The sequence below is a fragment of the Aricia agestis genome, chromosome 7, assembly GCF_905147365.1.
Source record: "Aricia agestis chromosome 7, ilAriAges1.1, whole genome shotgun sequence".
NCBI classification, from domain to species: Eukaryota; Metazoa; Arthropoda; class Insecta; order Lepidoptera; family Lycaenidae; genus Aricia; species Aricia agestis.
This window is the reverse complement of record NC_056412.1, coordinates 12,817,329-12,839,361: the sequence shown is the minus strand read 5'-3', so window position 1 is coordinate 12,839,361 and position 22,033 is coordinate 12,817,329. Positions and strand designations below refer to the sequence as shown.

General features: G+C 41.9%; 1 protein-coding gene across 2 annotated transcripts in view; it reads left to right on the top strand.

The window, feature by feature from the left end:
• Positions 1–22,033, top strand: part of LOC121729170 (neurogenic protein mastermind-like) — a 78,806-nt gene that overhangs the window by 33,605 nt on the left and 23,168 nt on the right. For both annotated transcript variants that reach the window (XM_042117600.1, XM_042117599.1), the window contains exon 3: positions 14,864–15,601. In XM_042117600.1, the coding sequence (XP_041973534.1) occupies positions 14,864–15,601 (738 nt within the window). The remainder of the gene's footprint in view (positions 1–14,863; positions 15,602–22,033) is intronic.

Below are 22,033 nucleotides of genomic sequence, written 5' to 3'. Positions count from 1 at the left end.
TGCCTTTGTTGGTTGTTGTGTTTTTGGTGTTGTCTGTGGTGGTTTTGGGGCGTTGGTGAATCTGCTGAGCGCGTTTGCTTGGGTATCCGGGCTTCGGAATGTGTCCGGTCGTAGGAGCAGCTGTTTCTCGAGACCTTCTTGAGGCTCTCTCCTAAAGTGTCGGCTCTCCTTTGCGACCAGCCGATGGAGATGCTGGTCAACTTTGGCGGCTGAGGTCTGTTGTTTGGCCGCGATGACGGCCTCTTTTTGTTTTTCAGCTGCCCTTTGTCTCCTTAATACTCTTTCCTTTTCAGCCCAGACTTCCGCGCTTGACTTCGGCGTCTCAGTAGATGGCCCTGGGAGTGATGGTTTGCTTGTCTCTGGAGACTCGGTTGTTGGTGATCGTCTCCAGTTTGTTAGTTGAGCAATCTTGCTTTTTATTTTACTGATGACATTGTATCTTGACGTCGGGTTTAGGGTCTGCTCCACTGCCAAGGTAGTGACGTGTGACTCTGCTATCTGAGGACTAATGTATCTTAGTTGTGCGGTCGTTATTTCGGATGTTTTCTCGGGTGGTTTGTTGGGCACGAGGAAGCTCAGGTCTTGTGTTCTTCCCTCGTACACAATGATTTCGTGTTTTTCCGCTGCTTTAACGCACCCGAGATAGTCCGCCACTTCTCCCCTGAATAAATCTGCTGTCATCACGTCAATGCTGATGGTTCTTGGTCCGATGAGTGTGGCATCCAATTCGGCGATTTTTAACAAGAGCGCACATGCTTGGGCGAATTGGGATTTTTCAGGTGTCTGGTCGAATAGCAGCACTGTCTTGTTTTTGGTGCGTACTACTCGACAATTTTGTCCTTCTATTGCCTCTTCGCCCAGTTCTTCGAATTTCTTCCTTTTCATTGTCGCTCTTGTTGTACTTCCTTTAAGAATAAGGGCCAGCCCTGGTGAGATGGCAACACTCTTGTTTCCAAATGTGGAGCAGAAACAGATGCCTAGTCTTTCATAATTATTGTTCATAAACAGAACCACTTTCCTCGTTCTGATGGAGGGTGTCCCACTTTCTCCCCCGCTCAGCCACCTGGGTATGCTGAATGGAGGAGTGGCTATTGGTTGAATTGGGACGGTGAGGGCAGCAGGTTCTGTTCTTTCTACATTTGTTGTTGCGCTATCCGCTTCTTGATGTTCTTTAAATCTTTGTTTTGCTATGGTAAATATTCTTTCTATGTAAGTCAGGAACGTGTCTTTGGCGTGCTTGTCCTCCAGGTATTTGGGTAAATCCGCTTCCTCTAGGTTGACGTTCAGTTGGTGTTCGACGTCGTGTCTCTGGTGCAGGAAGCGGGGGCAATCGAAGATTATGTGCCATACCGTTTCTTCTACTTCTTGATCGCACTCACATCCTGGGCTGTTGATCAGCTTAAACCGGTGCAGATATTTGGCAAAAGCACCATGGCCAGTCATTGCTTGGATGTGAGTGGGTGTGAGAGTTGTTGTTCTTATAAAGCGGTACGACTTCTCGATGTTGGGCAGGAATTTTTTGGTGGTGTTTCCCGTGTCCGCATTTGTGTATCTGTCCTGCCATCTTAGGATCGATTCTCTTCTGATTTTCCTCTTGATGTAGGACAGGGGGATCTGGTCGTAATCTGGGACTTCTTTTGGATCAAGGGCTGCCTGTTTTGCTAGTTCGTCAGCCCTTTCGTTCCCTGGCGTCCCTACGTGTGCGCGGAGCCAGAAGAATCTTAGCTTCCTGCCTTGGTCTTCGATGTCCTTGATACTTGTTTTGATGTCCGCCACTAGTTGAGTTTTTGGCTTAGGGTTCCGAATTAGCTCTAGCGAAGATCTTGAGTCGCTAAAAATGTTGATTTCTTTATGTTCGGTTTCCTTTACCAACTCTACTGCCTTGTAGAGGGCGAACATCTCTGACTGAAACACTGTGCAGTTTTGATCGAGCGACAGTCTGGTGTAGGTTACTTCTCGCCCGTTCTCCCACCATGATATTGCTGCCCCCGTTTTGCCCTCTATCTTGCTGCCGTCTGTGTAGATTTGAGGGCCTTGGATGTTATACTTTTCTATTGTCGAGGGCTCCATGTCTTCCAACTTCTCGAAGGTGGTAACGGTGAGGTCGGAAGGGTGGGGTAACGTGAGCACGTCGCAGGTCTTTTGCAGCGTTTTCCCGGGCGGAACGTAGTCGCTCGATAATCCTTTCTTGGTCTTGTAAAGGGCTGTCGCTTCGTGTATCCTGATGTCCAGCGGCAGCAGTCCTGCCAGTGCCACTGTGGATGTTAATGAGGCTGTCCTGTAGGCTTTGCAGATCTTGATTGCAAAGCTTCTCTGTATGGAGTCCAGCAACGCTTTGGTCTTGTTTAAGTCTGCTGCTTGGGCCCAGACACTCGCAGCGTACAGGATGATCGGCTCAATCACTGATATATAAATAGTTCTGATAATTTCCCCGTTCAACCCCCACGTCACCTTGGCGGAGTGTGCGATCTGCTTATAGATGTTTGCGGCTTTCTTGCAGACTGCCGCCACATGCGAGGTGAAGGTGAGAGTGCGGTTGATTGTGACGCCTAGAAGTTTTATTTCGTCCACGAGTTTGATGTTGATTCCGGACATCTTTATTTGGGGAGCGGTAAATTTCAGTTTTCGGGTGAGCAGCATTGCATTGGTTTTATGAGCTGCAAACCTTAACTTGTTATGTGCTCCCCACCTCTCGACGATCCGGAGCACGCGGTTCGCTTTTTCCTCTATAGCGTCAGCGGTCTCTTCGGAGAAGATCAGTGTAATGTCGTCGGCAAAGGCTTTGAAGTTTACTCGGCATCTGGATAGTTGGTCGAGTAGCGGGTTCAATAAGATATTCCAGAAGGTTGGTCCGCCTGTTGATCCTTGGACACAACCTTTACTTGTCCCTTTTGCGCTTTTCTTGCCGGCGTAGTTAACCTCTATACCACGGTCTTCGAGGTATGAGCAGATCATTCTGTATATATTGGAGGGGCATCCTTTTCTTATCAGCTGGTGCTTCAGCGCCGGCCACCACGCATTGTCGAATGCGCCTTCTATGTCAAGTGAGACTAGGAGGACGATTTTCTTGTTCTGTATCTCCTCCTTGATTTGGTCTACTAGGCCGAATAGCGCATCTTCTGTGTTTCTTTGCGGGATGAAGCCGAACTGATTCTTGTTTATTGAGGGGAGTATATGCCATTGGACTCTGGTGATCATGAGTTTTTCGACTATCTTCCCCAGGATGGAGAGTAGTCCAATGGGTCTGTACGACTTGGGGTGAGTGTAGTCTTCTTTACCCGGTTTTTTCAGAATGACCACGTGTGCTTTCTTCCATTGCGTTGGGAAGTGCCCTAATTGTAGGCATTTATTCGCCAATTCTAAGAACACTTCCGGTGCACACATGATGGCCTCGCTGCAAATGTCCGATGTGAGGCCATCGGGGCCTGGAGCTTTCCCTGGATTCAGCGACGACAGGATTGACTCCAGTTCCGCCATAGTGAATGGTGGGTCATCCTCTGCTAGTTGTTCTACCGGGTAGTTTCCCCTTAAGTGTTGGTGGTATTGTGAATCGGTTTCTTCGGAGTCATCGGGATAGAATGTTTCGGCTAGGAGATCCGCGGATCTTTGCGGACTTAGTGTCTTGCCTTGTGTGTCTCTCAGTAACACGTTCTCCTGGTTTGTTGTTGTCTTCCCGATGATTCTGTATATCCCGTCCCACATGCTTTCTTTCTCTTGAGTCGCACAGAACTCCTTCCAGCTTTTTGTTTGTGCCTCCTCCATTTTCTTTCGATACTCCTGTCTTGTGGCCCTGTATTCTTCGATGACGTATTTTTTCCTCGATGGTGCCGCGTTTTTAATCCGTCTTTTCTTCCTCAGGACGTCCTTTTTAAGGTGTTCTAAGGACTTGTCCCACCACGGTGGCACTAATTTGCCTTTGTAAGTACCTATCTTCGGAATCGTTTCTACACATGCTTCCTGGATATTATTTATATAGGTACTTACGGCTTCTTCCAAGTCGTTTGCTGTCTTTATCGACTCCTTTATGGCATCCTTGTTGATGTTGGTATCCACCAGAGACTTGTTGAATTTATCCCTGAACGCTGACCACTTCGCTTTCTTGGTGTTGTACTTCCGGGTTGTTGGTCGCGGGAGTGGTTGAAGTTTTCCCTCGACCCTGATCCGGAAGGTGATTGCGTTGTGGTCTGATGTTGTAGCGTCCCGGGTGACTCTCCAGTTCTCCACCTTCGCTAACATTGGCAGGCTGCACGCTGTCACGTCGACTATACTTGTGTACATCCTGCCGTTCCTCTCCGTTTCGAAGGTGGGTGTGTCTCCGGTGTTGAGGATGTGGAAGTCTATTTCATCGAGGAATGTGGAGTAGGCGTGGCCCCTCTGATCTTCTGTGGCGCTTCCCCACCAATGACTCCACGCGTTCACGTCACCTGCCACTATGACATTTTGAGTGGAAAGTTTGCCAATAGTGTTCCTGACTTTTCTTATATTCTCTTGTATATCTTTGTCTCCCTCGAAGTACACCGATATTAACCCAAGCTCGAGGTTGGCCGCTTTGATGGTTACCGCTGCCTCGGTCTCTGTGACCAATTGTGGATCGTGCAACACCTCGATGGTGTCGCCGAATATCACAACAGCGGCTTTGTTGGGCCCTTCTCTGTTCAGGGTACACTGGATGACTTGTGTCCCTGGATGTTGTTTGAGGAAACCTGCACTTCCTACGTAAGGTTCTTGAAGTAGGGCTATCGAAATCTTTTGTTCTGCGGCCACTCTTAAGAGCTCTAGGGTGGCCGTTTTGGATCTTTGCAGGTTTGCTTGGATTACTTTAATGTACTGGGGTGGCTTCTCGGGAGATCCTGTCGTTTTGTTCGTGTTGTCGCCCTTAGCAAAGGTAAGAGATTCTGGACCTTGCTATACTGTCCCACTTGTGTCTCTCTGTGCATTCGCTGCTGAAGGCGTTATGTGCAGTGTCAAGGGGCGCTGTTGACTTAGAGACGATTTTGCAGTTATAGCAGGTCGGTGGCATTGTACTCTTCCGTGCCTCGCATTTGTCCCAGTCGTGGGTAGTGTCGCCGCAGTAGCTGCATCGCCGATGCTCCTCCTCGCAGATCTTTGTTGTGTGCCCAAAGCCAAGGCACCTGGCACACTGGAGGAGGGGAGACTGGTCTTCGATGGTCTCCTTTGTAGGTCAATGTAGACCTTCCCCACTTCCAGGAAGTTCTTGTGAAGCAACGGTGATACCTCCAGTACCACGTGGCACTCTTGCTGGTTCCGTGCCCTCTTCCTATACTTTACCCTGATGCTTAGTTCTTTATCCGGGACGCCGTTGAACACCTGTTTATTTTGGGCCTTAAGGTGTTCGATGATTTCGGCGTCCGTATGGAACGACAACACATTCTTTATTATAAGGAGAGGGTTGCTCTGTCTTGCCCTCTCCTGCTTAAGTTGGTCACTTTCTTGTAGTCGCGCTGCGATGAACTCTATGTCCTCCTTTTTGGTGCAGCTAAGTATGATCTTCTGGTTTTTGACTCTTTTTAGGTTGTCCACTCTGGCCCCGGTCTTCTTGGGGTCCAGGACTGTTCTAATTATTTTTAGAGTCTTTTCGCTGGTGTCTTTAGCGTCCTTAGAAGACACTATTATACTGTGCTGCTCCTTGCGTTGTGGCGGCGGGGGAGGCTTCTTTGCGGCTGCCGCGTATGACATTGGTTTTGCCTGGTTCTTCAGCATCTCAACCAATGCCATCTCTGTGCCTATGCTGAGCGTCGGTTGCGGTTGTGCCTCGGATTTTTCGGTCCTCATGGATTTTATTTCCGAGGACACTATTTTTAGCCTCTCGCTTATGGGCTCGAGTTGGGCTGTTAGATCGATGGCATTTGGAGCGGTCGGCTGCGGCTGCCGCAGGGTCATTGTTACCTCCTCCAGCTTGGAGGCTATGGAGTTCATCTGCTGCTGTAGCATGTCGCTGCTGTCTTGCGGTATGATTGTTTTGGTGGTTAGCTCTTGCAGTTGTTGTTTGAGCTCTAGTTTACTTTCTTTGTGTAGCGTAACGTTCTGTTCTTCTATTTTTCTGATTGTTTTTCTGAGATCTTCGATGGTATTCTTCATCTCCGCTAGCTCCGGTTTTATATTCTCCTGGGGGAGAGTTGGTCTTGTGTTCTCCTTGGATTTGGTCATTTCCTCTGTTATTTTTGATGTTAAGGCCTGAATATTGTTGTTTATTATTGGGGCCACCTTGTGAGTTTCCTTGATTTGTCGGTGTGGCTCTGCTGTCTCGAACTCCAGCCATTTCCGAACATCCTGGGTCTCTTTTAGGGTGGCCGCCATGTTTTCCTTGAGGGAGTTGATCTCGGCTGTGAGTAGGGCAATTTGTTTGTTGTGTGCCCTTTCTATGTTAACTAGCTCAATGGCGTGGCGGCTGCGCTCTTTCTCCAGGTTGTATTTGTGCCGTGACCTGGAGTCGGAGAGGGAAAGGACGATTTCATAGAGGCTTTGCAGGGACTCAATCGCGTCTAACTTACATTCGCGTTTCATGTTCCCTGCCTTCTCTAGTGCCTCCTTCCCTTTTTGTAGCGTGGTGTTGGCTACCTTTGTGGCCACGTCCATTTCCACTGCAAATCCCCGGGAGCTGGTGAATAGAATGCTCTTCCTGGAGGTGCGACTTTTCCGCGAGAAGTCCGAGCAGACCGACGATTCTGAGAGTTCCGACAGCTCGTCGTCCTCCTCTGCCGAGTTGATAGGGCGGGGTGGTAGCTCGGCTTGCTCCCATTCTTGTATCTTAATCTGCACCTCCTCTGCTGTTGTTTGGGAAGGGCTACCCTGGTCTACTGGGTTTTGTGTGACTTCCTCTGTTGCTGTTGAGGGTTGGGCTGACTTCTGCAGTAGCATCTTGGCCAAGGTCTTCTCCCTTAGTGATCGGCTGAACGTCTTCCCGGTCTTGGCATCTGAGCCACTCGCAGCTGACGTAGCCGTTTTGTAGGAGTTGTTAGATTTTGATGACATCTTGTCTTGTCGGGTAGGGTGACGGGTACGTGAGATGAGCTAGGATGGCTTGGTTGTGTTGGCGGGGGTTCCCAGCGGTTGTGGCCCTTTTCCCTTTGTTGTTGTTATATATACCATGTAGGTTGTACCACGTGACGTCGAATGGTGCAATTCTATTGGTCGATATTTGGGTCGGAAAAATAATCAGTATAATACCATGTAGGTTGTACCACGTGACGTCGAATGGTGCAATTCTATTGGTCGATATTTGGGTCGGAAAAATAATCTTTGAATTTTTACATTAATTCATGACGACCTCTGTGGCTCAGTGGTGAGCGCGTCGGTAGCTCAAGCCGGGGGTCGCGGGTTCGAATCGCGCCGACGGAACTAATATTTTTCAAAGTTCCCGGGTCTGGATGTGTATTAAATATGTGTATGATATAATAAAAATCTTAAATATATGTATAGTATAAAAGTATTAAATATATTTCCGTTGTCTGGTACCTGTAACACAAGTCCTTTAGGTACTTAGCACGGGGCCAGACTGACGTGGTGTGAAGCGTCCATAGATATTATTATTATTATAAATTCATGAATACGAAATGAAATTGGATGGACTTAAGACTATATTTTAGTGATTAATTTCACTTTACAATAATTTATTACTGAACAAGTGGTGGCAGCCCTGCGTCCGACACTCGACTGCTATTGTCACACGATCTTCACGTGTCACCACTCACCGATACTTGTTCGTTATCGAGTTATCATTTACCACCAACGAAATTAAGAAATTCTTTTGGTTCTAGACATTATTTTATTTACTAATTGAGCTTTTGTTTTATTTTATTAAGTACATTGAGTCAATTTGATAACGCTTTCAATTTATTTTTACGTTGAAAGTAGCCCTTCAATGCTCAGTAAGTATTCGCAAATCCCTTATCAACACAGTAGGTAATGTTCATTCGGTTCTATATATAACTATTAACCATTCATACAAGTCGATCTGTAACAGGAAAATTATAGGAGTGTGTAATTTGACTTTATCCATTTAAAAAAACTTACCTACTGTTTCAGTGTTTGCACTGTTTGAATATAAATGTTCAAGAATATTAACTTATTTATGTGGGTGAATGGTGATCGTTGCAAAACGTTTTTTTCCTTTGATACTTTGGTCACATTTTGATCTACTGACTACTTCTATTTTGATAACTTGTAATCTTTAGCTTTTTATGTCTCAGTATTTAATTAATATACTTTTAGCACTATACCCGATTCCAGCATTCTAATCCGCTCGCTCAAAGGTTGCCTGGAAGAGATTGCTGCTTAGTAATAAGGCCGCCTTTGTGTGCTTTCTGCATTTATTAATATTATTTCTTTTTAAACTTTGTATTTTATGTAATTGATTGTGCACAATAAAGTATTTCAACTTGCACAATCCCGTGATGATACTGACATGCATATTGTAGCGATCTGTTCTCAACACCGATTGTTATGGGCCGAGCAAAATTTGAAGATCGCTCAGCAAAGCTGGAGGACCATAGACGCTTTAAGACATACAATAGGAACCAGTAACGTTTTACCATTTGGTCGCGATCTTCCAACAACTGATCTACCTGCTGACTCCTCGCTGACTCCCGCCGCAAAGAGATCTAAAAATCGACTGCGCCTTCCCGTTCCATTTTTCTTGAAAATCTTAAAGATCTGCAAGATTGCAATTGATCTCTCTTGCACTGGCGCTTCCAGTGCGGCTTCATTTCCATCTATTTTTGCTGTGTCATCTTAAAATCTGCAAGTTTGCATCTAATCTCTTCTCTTCTCTGAGCTTTGTGCTGACGCTTTCACTGCAGCTCCATTTCCATCTATTCTCGCTATGACATCATAAAATCACAGATCTGCAAGATTGCAACTGATCTCTGTTTCTTGCGCTGGCGCTTCCACTAGCAGCCTTTCTTCTGCTGACGGGCCTTAACCGATTCGTGGCCACTGCCGCGCCCAGCGCGTCATTTAAAAAGATTCAGTGAGGCCGATGACGCGCCAGGCGCGGCATACAAGGATTGTTAAAAAAGCACGTTATAACTAATTGATTATACTGTAATTACAATTCCTTAGTCTAAATGTGCATAAAACACAACCAGTGGCCAATGCCGCACGTGGGGCGTCATCGTTTAGCAGGGCCGATGACGCTTATGGCGCGTCATCGAACAAACTGCTTGGCCTGTGGTAAGAATTCGTGAAAATGAAGGTGGCAACGAATCGGTTAATGTGTCTGGTATAATTACAGCACGTGTCAGCCGCGGGCGGACGTTACCCGTCAATTGGCTTGACCCCCGCGGCCTGACGTATCCCGTACCTTACGGCCCGCTGTAGATTAGTCGCGTAGTTGTGTAACGATTACGAGCGTGGGCCGTGGACATAGGAAGTTTTTATGTAAACATTATGTAATTGGCTTAGCTTTATGCTTTTGAGAGGTTTTTGCATTCGATCTTAAAATTTTTGAGTTCTAGAAGGAGTCCTCAAAGGAAATATTGTTTAGTGCAATAGTAATTAATTATAGTTGTTATCAGCTCGCGGTTTTGCCGATGCATAATGCATTTGTATTTTTTGTTCTCACATTCAACGCTCGTTCATTTACAAAGTGTATTTTGTGCTGACCTTGCATATAAGTTTTGTGCTAATACGAGTACTAGCGCCAGTATACTCTGTAGGGCTAGGTTGTGCAAACTGATTTCATAACCCGAGCCTCGTATTGTCTCTCGCCCGCTCACCGCGACGACCTCCGCCGCGGCGGTGATTGTCGACGATTTTTTAAACGTTTTTGCTCTTTGATTAACATTAATTCTAGAATCTACAACTGGAAGACATCGTTTTAGTCTGGAGTTACATAAATCTAAAGCTTTTGGCAGTTTAATCTTTTTCAATTATTGTCGATTTGATTATGAATATATTATAGAACTATAAGTTTATTGGTATGTATCTGAAAAATAATCTATTAAGTTGGACTTCTCTATCTGCTTCATCGCTTAGTGTACAGAACGAACTAAAATAGTTTTTTATTCTTTTAATCTTCGAATTTAGGTACTATTATTAATTTCTTTGTTTTATTGAAGTGAAAAATTTGATGATGTCTGTTTATTGAAACTGCTCACTGCTTAGCAAAAATATTTTAAGTGCTTCGAGACTGCCGGCCCGGCGAATGTGCTCATTGAAATAGTTTACGAATTATAGAACATTACCAAGATTAAATTAAATCGCGATGGACATTCTTTACAATTAGCTTAGCTAATTAGCTTTAAATAGAAGCTTCTAGACTTGTTTTTCCCAATTGAACACGTAAGAGGATGAAATGGGTAACTAACAATTTGAAAATGTTTTAGGAGGTATTTGGACCAGAAAAATTATTTGAAATCAAAAAAATGTAGTCACTGTAAATTAATAGAAAGTTTGTTCAAATGATAAAAATGTGTAATTGCTCTTATGTTGAAAAATGTTATAGGTCTACCAGAATCTGACGGCAGATTTTCAAAAAATATCCTTGATCATTGGATAAATGTTTATATTTGCATGTTTCACACGCAGAATAAGCCGCTATAAGGAAAAAAAAGGATCAAAATGTTTTATTCCAATTACCCCCGCATTGCTACAGTCAATTTAATTTCTCACTTTTTGCCATCCGATTCTGGTAGACCTATAATAGTAACCCACTTCATCCACTCATGTCTCCAATTACGTTAAAAGCTTAAAATAGGCAGAACAAAATTTCACTATTTCCTAAGTCCTCGGAAATCGGGCATCTCCAAAAGCGTTGCAGTGAATTTTCCGCTGAAACTACGGCGTATTCAATTTCGTAGAGGTCAGGACTGGGGCGCCAAACGGAGCACATAGCACAGTCTATTGCGGCAGTGAGCTTCCGAATTCTAGTGCACATCATTAATGTTCTTAATTCATTAGTGAAGATCCAGACAGGACTATTCTATGGAATCCATTACACGGTAGGTTTGGCTGTCAGTAACTGATGAATAACCTACCGTGTAAGAGCGTGACAGACGGTTGCATGAAGTTGATTGACGAAAATCTGGATATGTTGATTTTTGCTTCATGCAACCATCAGTCACGAATTTTGAGTAAGTGTTGTCATATCTGACAAAATAGGAAAAAAAAAATAGAAAATTATACCTTTGAAAATTTTGGCTTTGACTAACATAAAACTGAAGAGAATTGAGTGACTGTCTAATACCATTCGTTAGTCCATCAGTCAAACATAATTCATGATTGACGGAATTGACTGTCGCTTGCATGAGCGTGTAATGGATGCCTATGTGGACGTGATTGATGTCTGTTAATACCTTTTCCAACGTATAAAGGTGACTTTCCTATCTTTGCCGCAATTGTGACCGCGACCGACAAAAATTAAATTAAAATGCCACTGTGACATAGGCTATCCGCTTTAGGTATCATTTTCTACCGTCATTGGTCTAGCGACCCATGCCGCCGCTCTGTAGTAGCGTAGAGTAAAATGAAACCTATAATCTATGTCGTACAGTGGCATTTTATTTTAATTTTTGTCGGTGGCGGGCTTTACCCGCGATGATCGGAACGGTAACTTCAGTATGTTGGATATTAAAGGATAACCAGAATTCCCACCATCAATTCAAAGCTGTCAATTTGGCACTTATTTACGTATTACAGTAAGACTAGGAACACGGTCTGTCATGATGACATCAGTTCAGTCTATCAGTCTCATCCAGACTGACGAAAGAATGATCGTGTAACCGTGTGATTAACGGACTGATCATGATTTTTATTATGTACTTTCCGGCTATCATTCTGGCGTCAATCTGAGACTGATGGACTGAACTGATGCCAGGCTGTGTAACCCTAGTCTCAAGAAGACCGTAAATGTATACGTGCGCCAGGCCATGTTATAACTTACAACAGAGTTTACTTTCTCCCTGTTGTTGTTGTTGAATCAAATGCTTTAAATAGCTGTCGTTGAGATTGCGAATGAACTCACGGTAGGAATATTTGTTTACACTCAGCTCACTGCTTGGTAGGGCTGTGATACACGTGATATCAAGGTTCCCTTGTTGTACTAACGTAATCGCACAGAAATATATACCCTGATTCTGCTTTACTCTAACTTCGTGTGATCGTGTCTAATTGTTAGGGCCTGTTTCACCACTTCCTAATAAAGTGCCGGATAGGCTATCCACAACTTATTTGACACATTCTCCATAATCTATCTGTCAAGTTAAGTGGTGGATAGCCTATATAGTCTAAGATCCGGCCATAGAATGACCCTCACCCATCGTATTACGGGATGAAAATGATTTTTTTATAAAATTAAATATGTTAAAAAATTTATTTACAGGAGGTTGTCTGAAAAATTTGGTGCAAAGTGTAATTAATTAATAATTAAAAAATGATTTTTTTTCAAACATTACACTCATTCCCTTACGCAAAAAACTGTATACTAATCGAAAGTATGTAGCTCATAGAATATGCAAACGCTGGGTTGACTTTTTTTTTCCGGTGCAATTATCAGGTAGGCAGGTATATACAGGTAAATCGATACTAGTAATTTGCAACGATCCAGTTACGCGATAAACCTTATATCAAAATAAAGATAATTTTATTATGAATATAATGACATAAGGTTGGCTGCAAAAAGTTGGTGCTAAATCCCGGTTGTCGATTTTTAAAAAATGTAAAATTCGTGCGGTTGAATACGTGCGAAAGAGAGGTCCGAGGAATTATTACGTGTACGTTAAGTTTGAATGCGATTTTCTAAATATCACCTTTTACGACTCTCGAGTTTTAACATTTTTTAATATTTTCCAGACTTACGCGCATGTTACTTGCATGGGTCGATAGCCTGTTAAATGTATATTATAGGGATATTAATAACTCAATACCGATAATAAGATCCCTTCACGCTGATAATGCCCGATTCGCGTTAAGAGGGCGACTAACGCAAAAAATCGTCCTTCTCTCTTCACACTCACGCCCGTCTTTCATATGCCAGGTGAAAAAGGAGGACGCGGATTCATCATCGGGACTCAAAGTATCTCTATACCAAACATCGCCAAAATGGGTTCAGCAGTTTGGGCTTGAAAAGGTAACAGACAGACAGACACACTTTCACATTTATAATATTAGTATGGATCAACCCTTGAGTTTATTTGAACATTTCTATATTTGGTACGTATTGTAAAGGTTTTTCATTCAAATAATTTGTACAGAATCCTACGCAAGCGGCAAGTCCCACTCGCACTTTTTATTAATTAAATAAATAAATGAGAACTTTTATGTAACCATCTACTGTATAAATGTCAACCAAGTCAACCTACTCTACGTGCGTAAGTGCATACGACTATAGAACATCACGTGAATGCTTAAAATAGTTATATTTATACCATAGTCCATACTGCAGTCTGCAACTAGTAAGTAAGCGCGGTTTCGCACTTTAGAAACTTGTAGACTGTAGTGCAGGGGTCACCAATTAGTTTCGCTCGGGGTCCGCTTTACGACATGAAATGACCTTCGCGGTCCACACATTTTATTTTAAATTTTTTTTTCTTAAACAACACAAACAAAGGTAATAACGGAAATTACAAAGGTATTTTTTTAGACATTGATAATGAGAAAAGTAAACATTTTTTGTAGCTAATTATGTCTTTCAAGTTTGGAGTGAAATATTGGTGCAAGCTCTATAGCTTACACCAATATTTCACTCCAAACAAAATATTTATATATTGACATTAAATCCTGCAGATGTTGAAGTCCTAATCATCCAAGTCCTCATCTTCGAACATGCTTGGTCCGCACCCAATAGGTCGGCGGTCCGGATGCGGACCGCGGTCCGCCATTTGGTGACCCCTGCTGTAGTGTATTACATAAGGGCTGTGGCTATAGGTAGTATACAAATGTGACTATGTATTTCGAATTATGCTGCTATTATAGGTCTCAGAAATATTAGAAACTAGATGTCGCCCGCAATTCCGTTGCGCCAATATTCGTTTATCGTGCCGGAACCATACATTTTTCCGGGATAAAATGTCTCCTATGTCCTTAGTAATGCCCGGTTTCTGAGGATTTTTGGAAGGAGCGTTATCACTTATCTATTCATTGATAAAGATTTATCTGTTTTAACAGAGTTGTTGATCGGTTAACGTTTTGACGCTAGCCAATTAAAAGCGCTAAAAGTGAATAAGTACATCAATTCCAGTCATTGAGTTATAAGCAATGATTCCAGTCAACATTTTTGAAACCGGGCATGACAATCGCTTCGTGATCAATAAACACTTTTTAAAAGCTCTTTTTAGCATTGAGACCGTGACAATTATTAATCTGTTGCAAAAAATCTAGTATCTATGAAAGGATCAATCTAAGCAAGTACAGTATCTTTAAAGATTGTAAAGGGACTTTTTAAAGCTTTTTGTTTCTTAAAAGTCGGAGTTCTGTCTGAGTCTGAAACCTCAAGTTCATGAATCAAACCGGACTCGCACCGGTCGCCGACGTATAGTTTACATACTTTTATTGCTTTAGGGACCCGCATCACCGTTAGGAGATAACATTACCCTATATGAGCACAGAAATAGGCTCGAGTTAAGGTACTATTTAGTTTCGATGAACTTGCTGCTGACTGCAAGGCTTTTTGTACATATAATCGATATTGCCTTGAATCCAAAATGATTATGAAACGGGATGCCGGCTGGCATTTACTTCGATAGGATGATGAAATTCTAAATAGTCCCTGCGAGTGTCGTCACTCGACACTCGTCGTCGGTGAAGGTTTCATATTATACATAATATAAGATTGTAAATATGAATAGTATTAAGTTTTGCAGAGAAACTAGACCGAATGATAACTAATGGAATATTTTTGTTTCAGCAACAAAAGTTCGGGTGCGGGGACTACGAGCCGCCGGCGAAGCTCCAGTGCGTCGGCGGCAACACCGCCAACGGCGCGGGCGAGGGGCTGACGAAGTTCTCGGTGGAGATCGTGCAGCAGCTGGAGTTCACCACGTCCGCGGCGGACTCGCAGCCGCAGCAGATCTCGACAAACGTGACGGTGAAGGCGCTCGCCAACGCCGTCAAGACGTCCGGCTCGCCGCCGCCGCCGCAGCCGCCGCGCGTGCCCTCGCCCCTCGACTGCGAGCGGGAGTGCAAAGCCGAGTGCAAGTCCGAGATCGCCGACGACGAGTTCGTGGGGCTGGACGAGTGCGCGGCGGCGCTAGAGCGGGACGCCGCCTCCGCCTTCCCCGGCCTGGCCGACCTCATCGGCGAGGACGACGGCGACGACGCCTTCGAGGACCTCATCACCGAGATCTCAGAGTACCCCGAGTTCATGAAGGACTTCGACCTCGACGGCGGCAAAGCGGCGCTCGGCGCGGAGCCGCCCGAGGGCGAGCCGGCGCCGCGGCCGTACGGCGCGGGCGAGATGTCGCCGGCCGCGCAGACGCTCAAGCACATGGCCGAGCAGCACCAGCAGGCGGCGGGCGGTGACTGGCGGTTCCGCGGCTACGGCGGCTACCGCCCGCGCCCCGCGCCGCCCGCGTCCCACGCCGACCACCTCCACATGTCGCAGCAGCAGCAGCTCCACCTCTCCCAGCCTCATCACAACCTTCAGGTGAGCCCCTGCTCCTTTACCGTAACTCCTTCTCTATTGGCGCTCGATCGAAATGATAGGCAAATGTTGGCAGGCATTCTATGGCAAAAAGACAATAATTCTACGACAAATAGCATCATGTATTGCTTAATATTCTAGTTAATATTTATTTACTACCTATTATTTTGAGTTGCTACTTAGATTGTAAGTATATCTCCTCATTTTGCCGATCTCACGCGCTAATATTCCATTTCAATCAATTAACCTTTAAACCGGTTCGTTTTGTGAATTTCCGCAGCGCTAGTCCAAATAATTCGTGTCTCATTTGCCGCTTTGATGTGGAATGTAGATTTTCGATGTGTTGGAAAGTACCGACGAGTTTGTATTCTTCTAATACATAAGAATTTTGTGAATCGCATTTAGTAGTAATCCTTATCGGGTGTCGTGCGAGGTGAAAAGACATTAAACATGGGAGTCTGGTGTCGTATTGACCGGGCGCGACTGACTGCGCGCGCTGCCCGCTCCGCCGACACCGCGAAGGGTTAGGTTCAACTCACACTGGCGCAGACTCGAAGCGACGCGCGTTATGTTTTTTCCACTTACAGATTAATAAACAGATAAAAAAACTAAGGAAACGTAACTCCCATACTTCAACCGTTTTGTATTTGGTTCCTTTTCGCATACTAAAATATGGCAATAACAACGAAACACTAACACTCAAATTAACGAAATAAAGCCGTTGACATTATTTGTCACTTCTATATTTACAAAAAATTGTGTACCGAATACATGCATAAAGTTTGCATGTATTCGGGTCACAGACTCATGGATACATTTTTTAACACAGTTCTCACTCTTCCTTAGTTTTTATTATTCATAGCTGTTGTTCTAACTTCTATTATTTAATTACAAGGTTCTGCTGTAAATAAAAATGCGAATGAGCGTCGAAGAGCGAATGCGCGAATCAACGCGCTTTGAAGGCCGGAGCACGTATATTAGCAGAAATTTGTACCTCATAATAATATAACAATAGAGATGAATATGCTGACGGCGGAAAAATATGACGCGTTGCGTCGCTTCGAATGTGCCCCACTCCCCAGTGTAAGTTGAACCTTAGCGAGCGGGACGCGACGCCCGCCGTCTTCTTCTACCCTTACTTACTACTTAATTAACAATTGCTTATTGAACTCACTAAATTACTAAGTAGTACGAGATTTTACACTGGGCCGCCGATATAAACGAAACCAGTTTGCATTTTTAATGAGTATGTTAATTAGAAAATGCTATACATTTATTCTAAACTGTTTAGCTGGGGCGTTAAGATCCATAGTTGAATGGAGGCATTTAAAATTTAAATCTTGAAGTGTTTGCCGTAGGCACAAGATTTTACTTAAGAGGAGTCCACACCGCCCTTTTTCCCATACAAACGTTGTCCCCTGTTTCCTCCCTGGATAATGCTAGTAGAGTTATAATTTTTTTCCTGAATATCTACAGCCACTAATACAATGTCCCTATGTTTTCTTTTTTTTATCATAATTTAATTATTTAATAAGATATGAACGTTCAAAAACCCAAAAAAATGGCCAGATTTTCCGCAGTGTTCAAACATCCAGAAAACAGATTTGGCTAGATTATACAAAAAAAAAGTAAAACATAGGTGTGTTCCTATGTTTTACTTTTTTTTGTATAATCTTTCAAGCCTTTCTTTAATCTTTAATGAAAAAAGTACTTAAATCGGTTAAGTTTTGGAGAAGGAATCAGGGGACAACGAATCGTTGATTTTCTGCAGTTGTCTATCGCATTCTGCGGTATAGGCTTGAGGTAAGGGAGACAGCTATAGATATTACACGTACTTTTTTTCATTTCTCTAGCCCCTGGTGTATCCTCTTAAGTAAAGAATTTAGAAACCAGGTTTTTCACGAGATTTTTCAAGTAAGTACTGCGTATAATATTATGTACTTAATTAATATTTTTTTTTGATGCGTCACTTAATTTTATTGTTGGACGCTACAATTAATTTGCGATGTAGAATTGTAGATATTATAATGTATACGCAATGTAACGGTGCGCGTACACGGCGCCGCGCCGGTAACGGCACTCCACTTGCCCGGAAACGGGAATTATTGGGGAAGCGTGTGCCGCGCCGGCCCGCGCGACTGGGTGGCCCATCTCGACTGGCACGAAACATATCTATTCTATACCATACACACTTTCTACTTCTAAGTGAATTCGTAAGACTAGAAGTTAAAACTACGACCACTCCCGTCACTACGTGTCACTCCCATAGATACACTACCAAAATATGCTCATTCGCGGCATGAGTCTTGAACCGATTTAGTACTTAATCTATGATCGAAATATCTTACTGTATACGCATTTTGTTGAAAATATCTTACATAAAATATATAATTCTTGTTCCCGAGGTCGTTTTAAAATTACCATTTTTGGTTCGCAACTGGAGCTAAGTATTTGACGTCAGATTTCTTACAAACGTAATTATTCGGAATCTCAGGAGCAGTGCGCGCGTACTTGCGTCAGTAAACTCATTCGGTATTCATCGCAGTACTTGCGACAAATAACATTGAAAATGAGTAATTATGAAACATACATATTTCCTACAATTCTACCATCCAAGTTCCAATGTTCTAAGGAAATACGCGAACATGAAGCTGCGGTATATTGGACCTTCTGCAAAGTTTCTCTCAATTTTCTGATAGTAATATTACGAGTACGTACTATGTACTATGTAGTCCTAAATAACGACAAGCTTCCGATTTTCCTACTTATGTAGTGTATGGGTACAAGTACTTGTACCTACTATTATGTATTCTGTGGTACAAGTTTTAATTTTGAAATCTCTCGGCCGCACTTACTGATTTAATAATTACTTAACTTTAATTTAATGAAGATTTTGAGTTTTGACATAAGCTCCATAAAATTTCATACCATACAGTATACACTCTAGCTAGTCTATAAAAATGTATAAGGGAATCATTAGAATATTAGTTCACCGACTGCGGTCGTTACTGTTGGAAAATCAAATAGTAAATATACTTACTAAATACATAATAATTAATAACTTATCCTTATTTCATTATTAGTACGCTTTTAGAGATGTAGGGGGGTAGATTCGATCTATCAACCCCCTGACTGCGCTCATGTAGAGCCGTATTTGTACAACTTGACAAGACAAGGTTTCAACAGTCCTAAACACCTATCCCTAACAGAGAGAAGTAAACTAAGTAGTTGCGAATCAGAAAAAAAAAAATATTCAAACGTTAGATGACGCCAAACAAAGGACGCTTAATTTAATTTTTGTTGTAGAAAAACTGTAAGTAGTCCAATTGCGAATAAGATTGTGTTTGCGAATAGCACATGTTACATGAGCACATGTTCCGTATAACATTTTTAGCGATCCCATCGCCGTGACATGACACCAATTCGCCTAACAACCATCCAGATTTAACTGCCTTATAGATCTTTAGCTATTACTTTACTATAGTTTGAATATTTTGATATAAACTCCACACATGTTGTGTACAGTGTATCAAATCAAAAGTTAAAATTAAGTTATCACTTATCAATGAAATATGTATTTGAGTGCGGCCGGGGTTACGGGACAAAAATAGTTAGTGGTTTAATTATTTTATAATTATTAATTACTTAAAATATTTTCAGAATTCAGAGAAAAAAATCTAGAAAATTCAAAGTAACGTCGTAATGAAAATTGCAATATTTTAAATATTAGATTAGTGATTGTTAAATAAATAAATGACAATCAATATTATTTAAATGTATTAATGAAAGTATAAGTACTCCATTTATTTGAAATGGGTCGGCTTTTGTATGGAAACAAGGACAATGTAAGTGTGTCAGTTTAGGTGGGTACAACATTGTGTCTTATCGCTTTAATATATTTTTAGCGTGAGTATTGAATATTGTTGTCATTTTAAACTCGAAATTGCGTTGCATTGTTTTGTTTATTCACATTTAAAGTAAATAACTACCAAGTTATAGTATCCATAATATTATAAATGATAAAGTGTAATAATAAGTCTGTTTGTGACCTCTATTCTCATTTCTCTACCCAATATCATCAAAATCGGTTAGAGTTTCGGCTTAAGGCGATCTATGGAGATGCCTTAAATTACCTTTTTTAGAGTCTTATTAAATCATAATTTGAAAGCTATAAATGAAATGAAATGAAACCAATTTATTTAAATTCAAGCATGCATTCAGTATCTCCCTAGTATTTACAAATTACGTTTATTTGAAACACACGACAATTTCATTAACTACATATTCGTCGTTTGAATTTTTTTAGGTCAATTTTGGACTAAGATAAGTAAAAAAATTAATTATTAGTACTAATTAAATAGGATTTTGGTGTGATCTCGCCAACGCGACGCGGCAAATGTATGGTCAAGGTCGTTTGCTCAGGGGATGGCCTTAACATGGTTGTGACTTGTGGGCAACATCTCCTTATAAATAAGTAGATTTTGACTGTAACATAATATGCAACAATCATAACAAAAAAATGTTTTGACTAGGACAACATGTAAATATTTTAAGCAATTTTATATTGTTAAGTTAGTATTTTTGATAACTCGACGAAACTAAGAACATTCCTACCAGTCGATTATAAGTATTATAACACTACAACAGTGGGGGGTGACGCTAGTCGTCTCAAACCAAAATAAAAGTGTCTCATCCGGCCTCTTCCTGCATGGAGCGCACGTTGCACCGCGGTGTATAGCAGCGGTTCACAACCGTTTGGAAGGAGGGGTCGCACACTTTAAAGAACTACCTAAATGGTGTGCTGGGGCTGAAAACACGTAAATCTAGAAGTTTGCTTTTGCAAAATGGAATGAACGGCTTGTCGAAATCCGGAGTGAACCAGAGCATAAGTGAGTTTGGTAAATAATAAAACTTTACACAAGACGTACAAAAATATATTGTTCAAATTTTAAACTTAAAACTCTTATAAGACGTCATAGCAATAATTAATACGCAAACCAATCAGAAACAAAAATGTGGTACTGATTTTATACAAGTTCGATGTTGCATTTGTTGACACTATTTCTTGCATTTACTGTTAAATTGAAGTCGCAATTCGTATATTATCTATTAGCTCTCAAATACTGAAAACGATAATAACTTATGTTATGGGCACGCTACGCATCAATGAATACATTTATTTTGAAATAACAAAACAAAAAAGGGTCGCTAGACGTCCGCGCGCCGCAGGTTGCCGACCGCTGCTATAATATTGTCTACTTTCATTACGTCGTTGCTAAGCGCAATAGCGGTGGGTAAGCGAATTTTGTTGGAATATTTCGATGAGCCATTGAAAAAAGTCATGCACATCCGTCGGACGTCGCAGAAGGGTTGAGCAGGTAATCGCCCTTTGTGAGCCGCTAAAGAGAGTAAAACTAGTACTTTGTAGCGTATATTTTGTACTGTATTCAGAGTTTTTCGAACATATTATGTAGTCGCAGCTAGACGGTGCTATCCATACTTTCATGCTAATATTACAAATGCGAAAGCGTGTATGACTGTTAGGTCTTCACGCCTAAACCGCTAAATCGATTTTGCTGAGATTTCGTATTGAGATACTTTGAGTCCCGGGAATGGACATAGGATACTTTTTATGCTGAAAAAATGTACGGTTCCCGCGCGACAAACTAATTTGGACGCAACGGAGTTGCGGGCTTCACTTAGTACCTACATAACCCTCCGATGCTCATGCCTCATGCAAGTCAGATGAATGATAATGCAGTGCGCTGTGCGACTGACGTGTTCCAATCGTTGAATTTATATTGATTGGCATTTTGTAGAATTTCATAAATACTTAATATAAAAAAAAGTCAAAATAAGTCTTTTTGTTTAGTAGTGTTTATAGTTTGTGCGTTTTAAGATGATATGGGTGACAGTTCTCATATTCCTTGCTACGGGTTTTTTTTACAAGAAAACAAAAAAAAATCAAAATGTAATAAATTATATTCCATCTACAAAAACAGATGTTTCCTATAATTGTAAATGAATAAAAATAAAAAGTTGCTAAATGCGAACTTATTAATATAAAATTATATTATTAACTGTGAAATAGGAGTATAAAATTTTTGTTACAAAAATATTTGAAAAATGTGAGATGCATGAAACGGAACTTATGCCAATAGAGATTGACACTGTTGAATCGAAATCAAATCGATTAAAAAAAGGGCAGCCATTTTAAATCGCCGGCGCCACTCTGAAACATCAGTACGAAATCGATAATTTCGATTACAATTCCTTTACGAAGTGATTCGATATTTTTAAATTATCGATATTTTTTTTTAGGTAACTTCCCTATTATTGTCAATTATTATGTGTCACCCATATCATCATAAAACGCACAAACTATAGTAACAGACCAAACCGCTAAACCGATTTTGATAAACTTCGAGTTCTAGG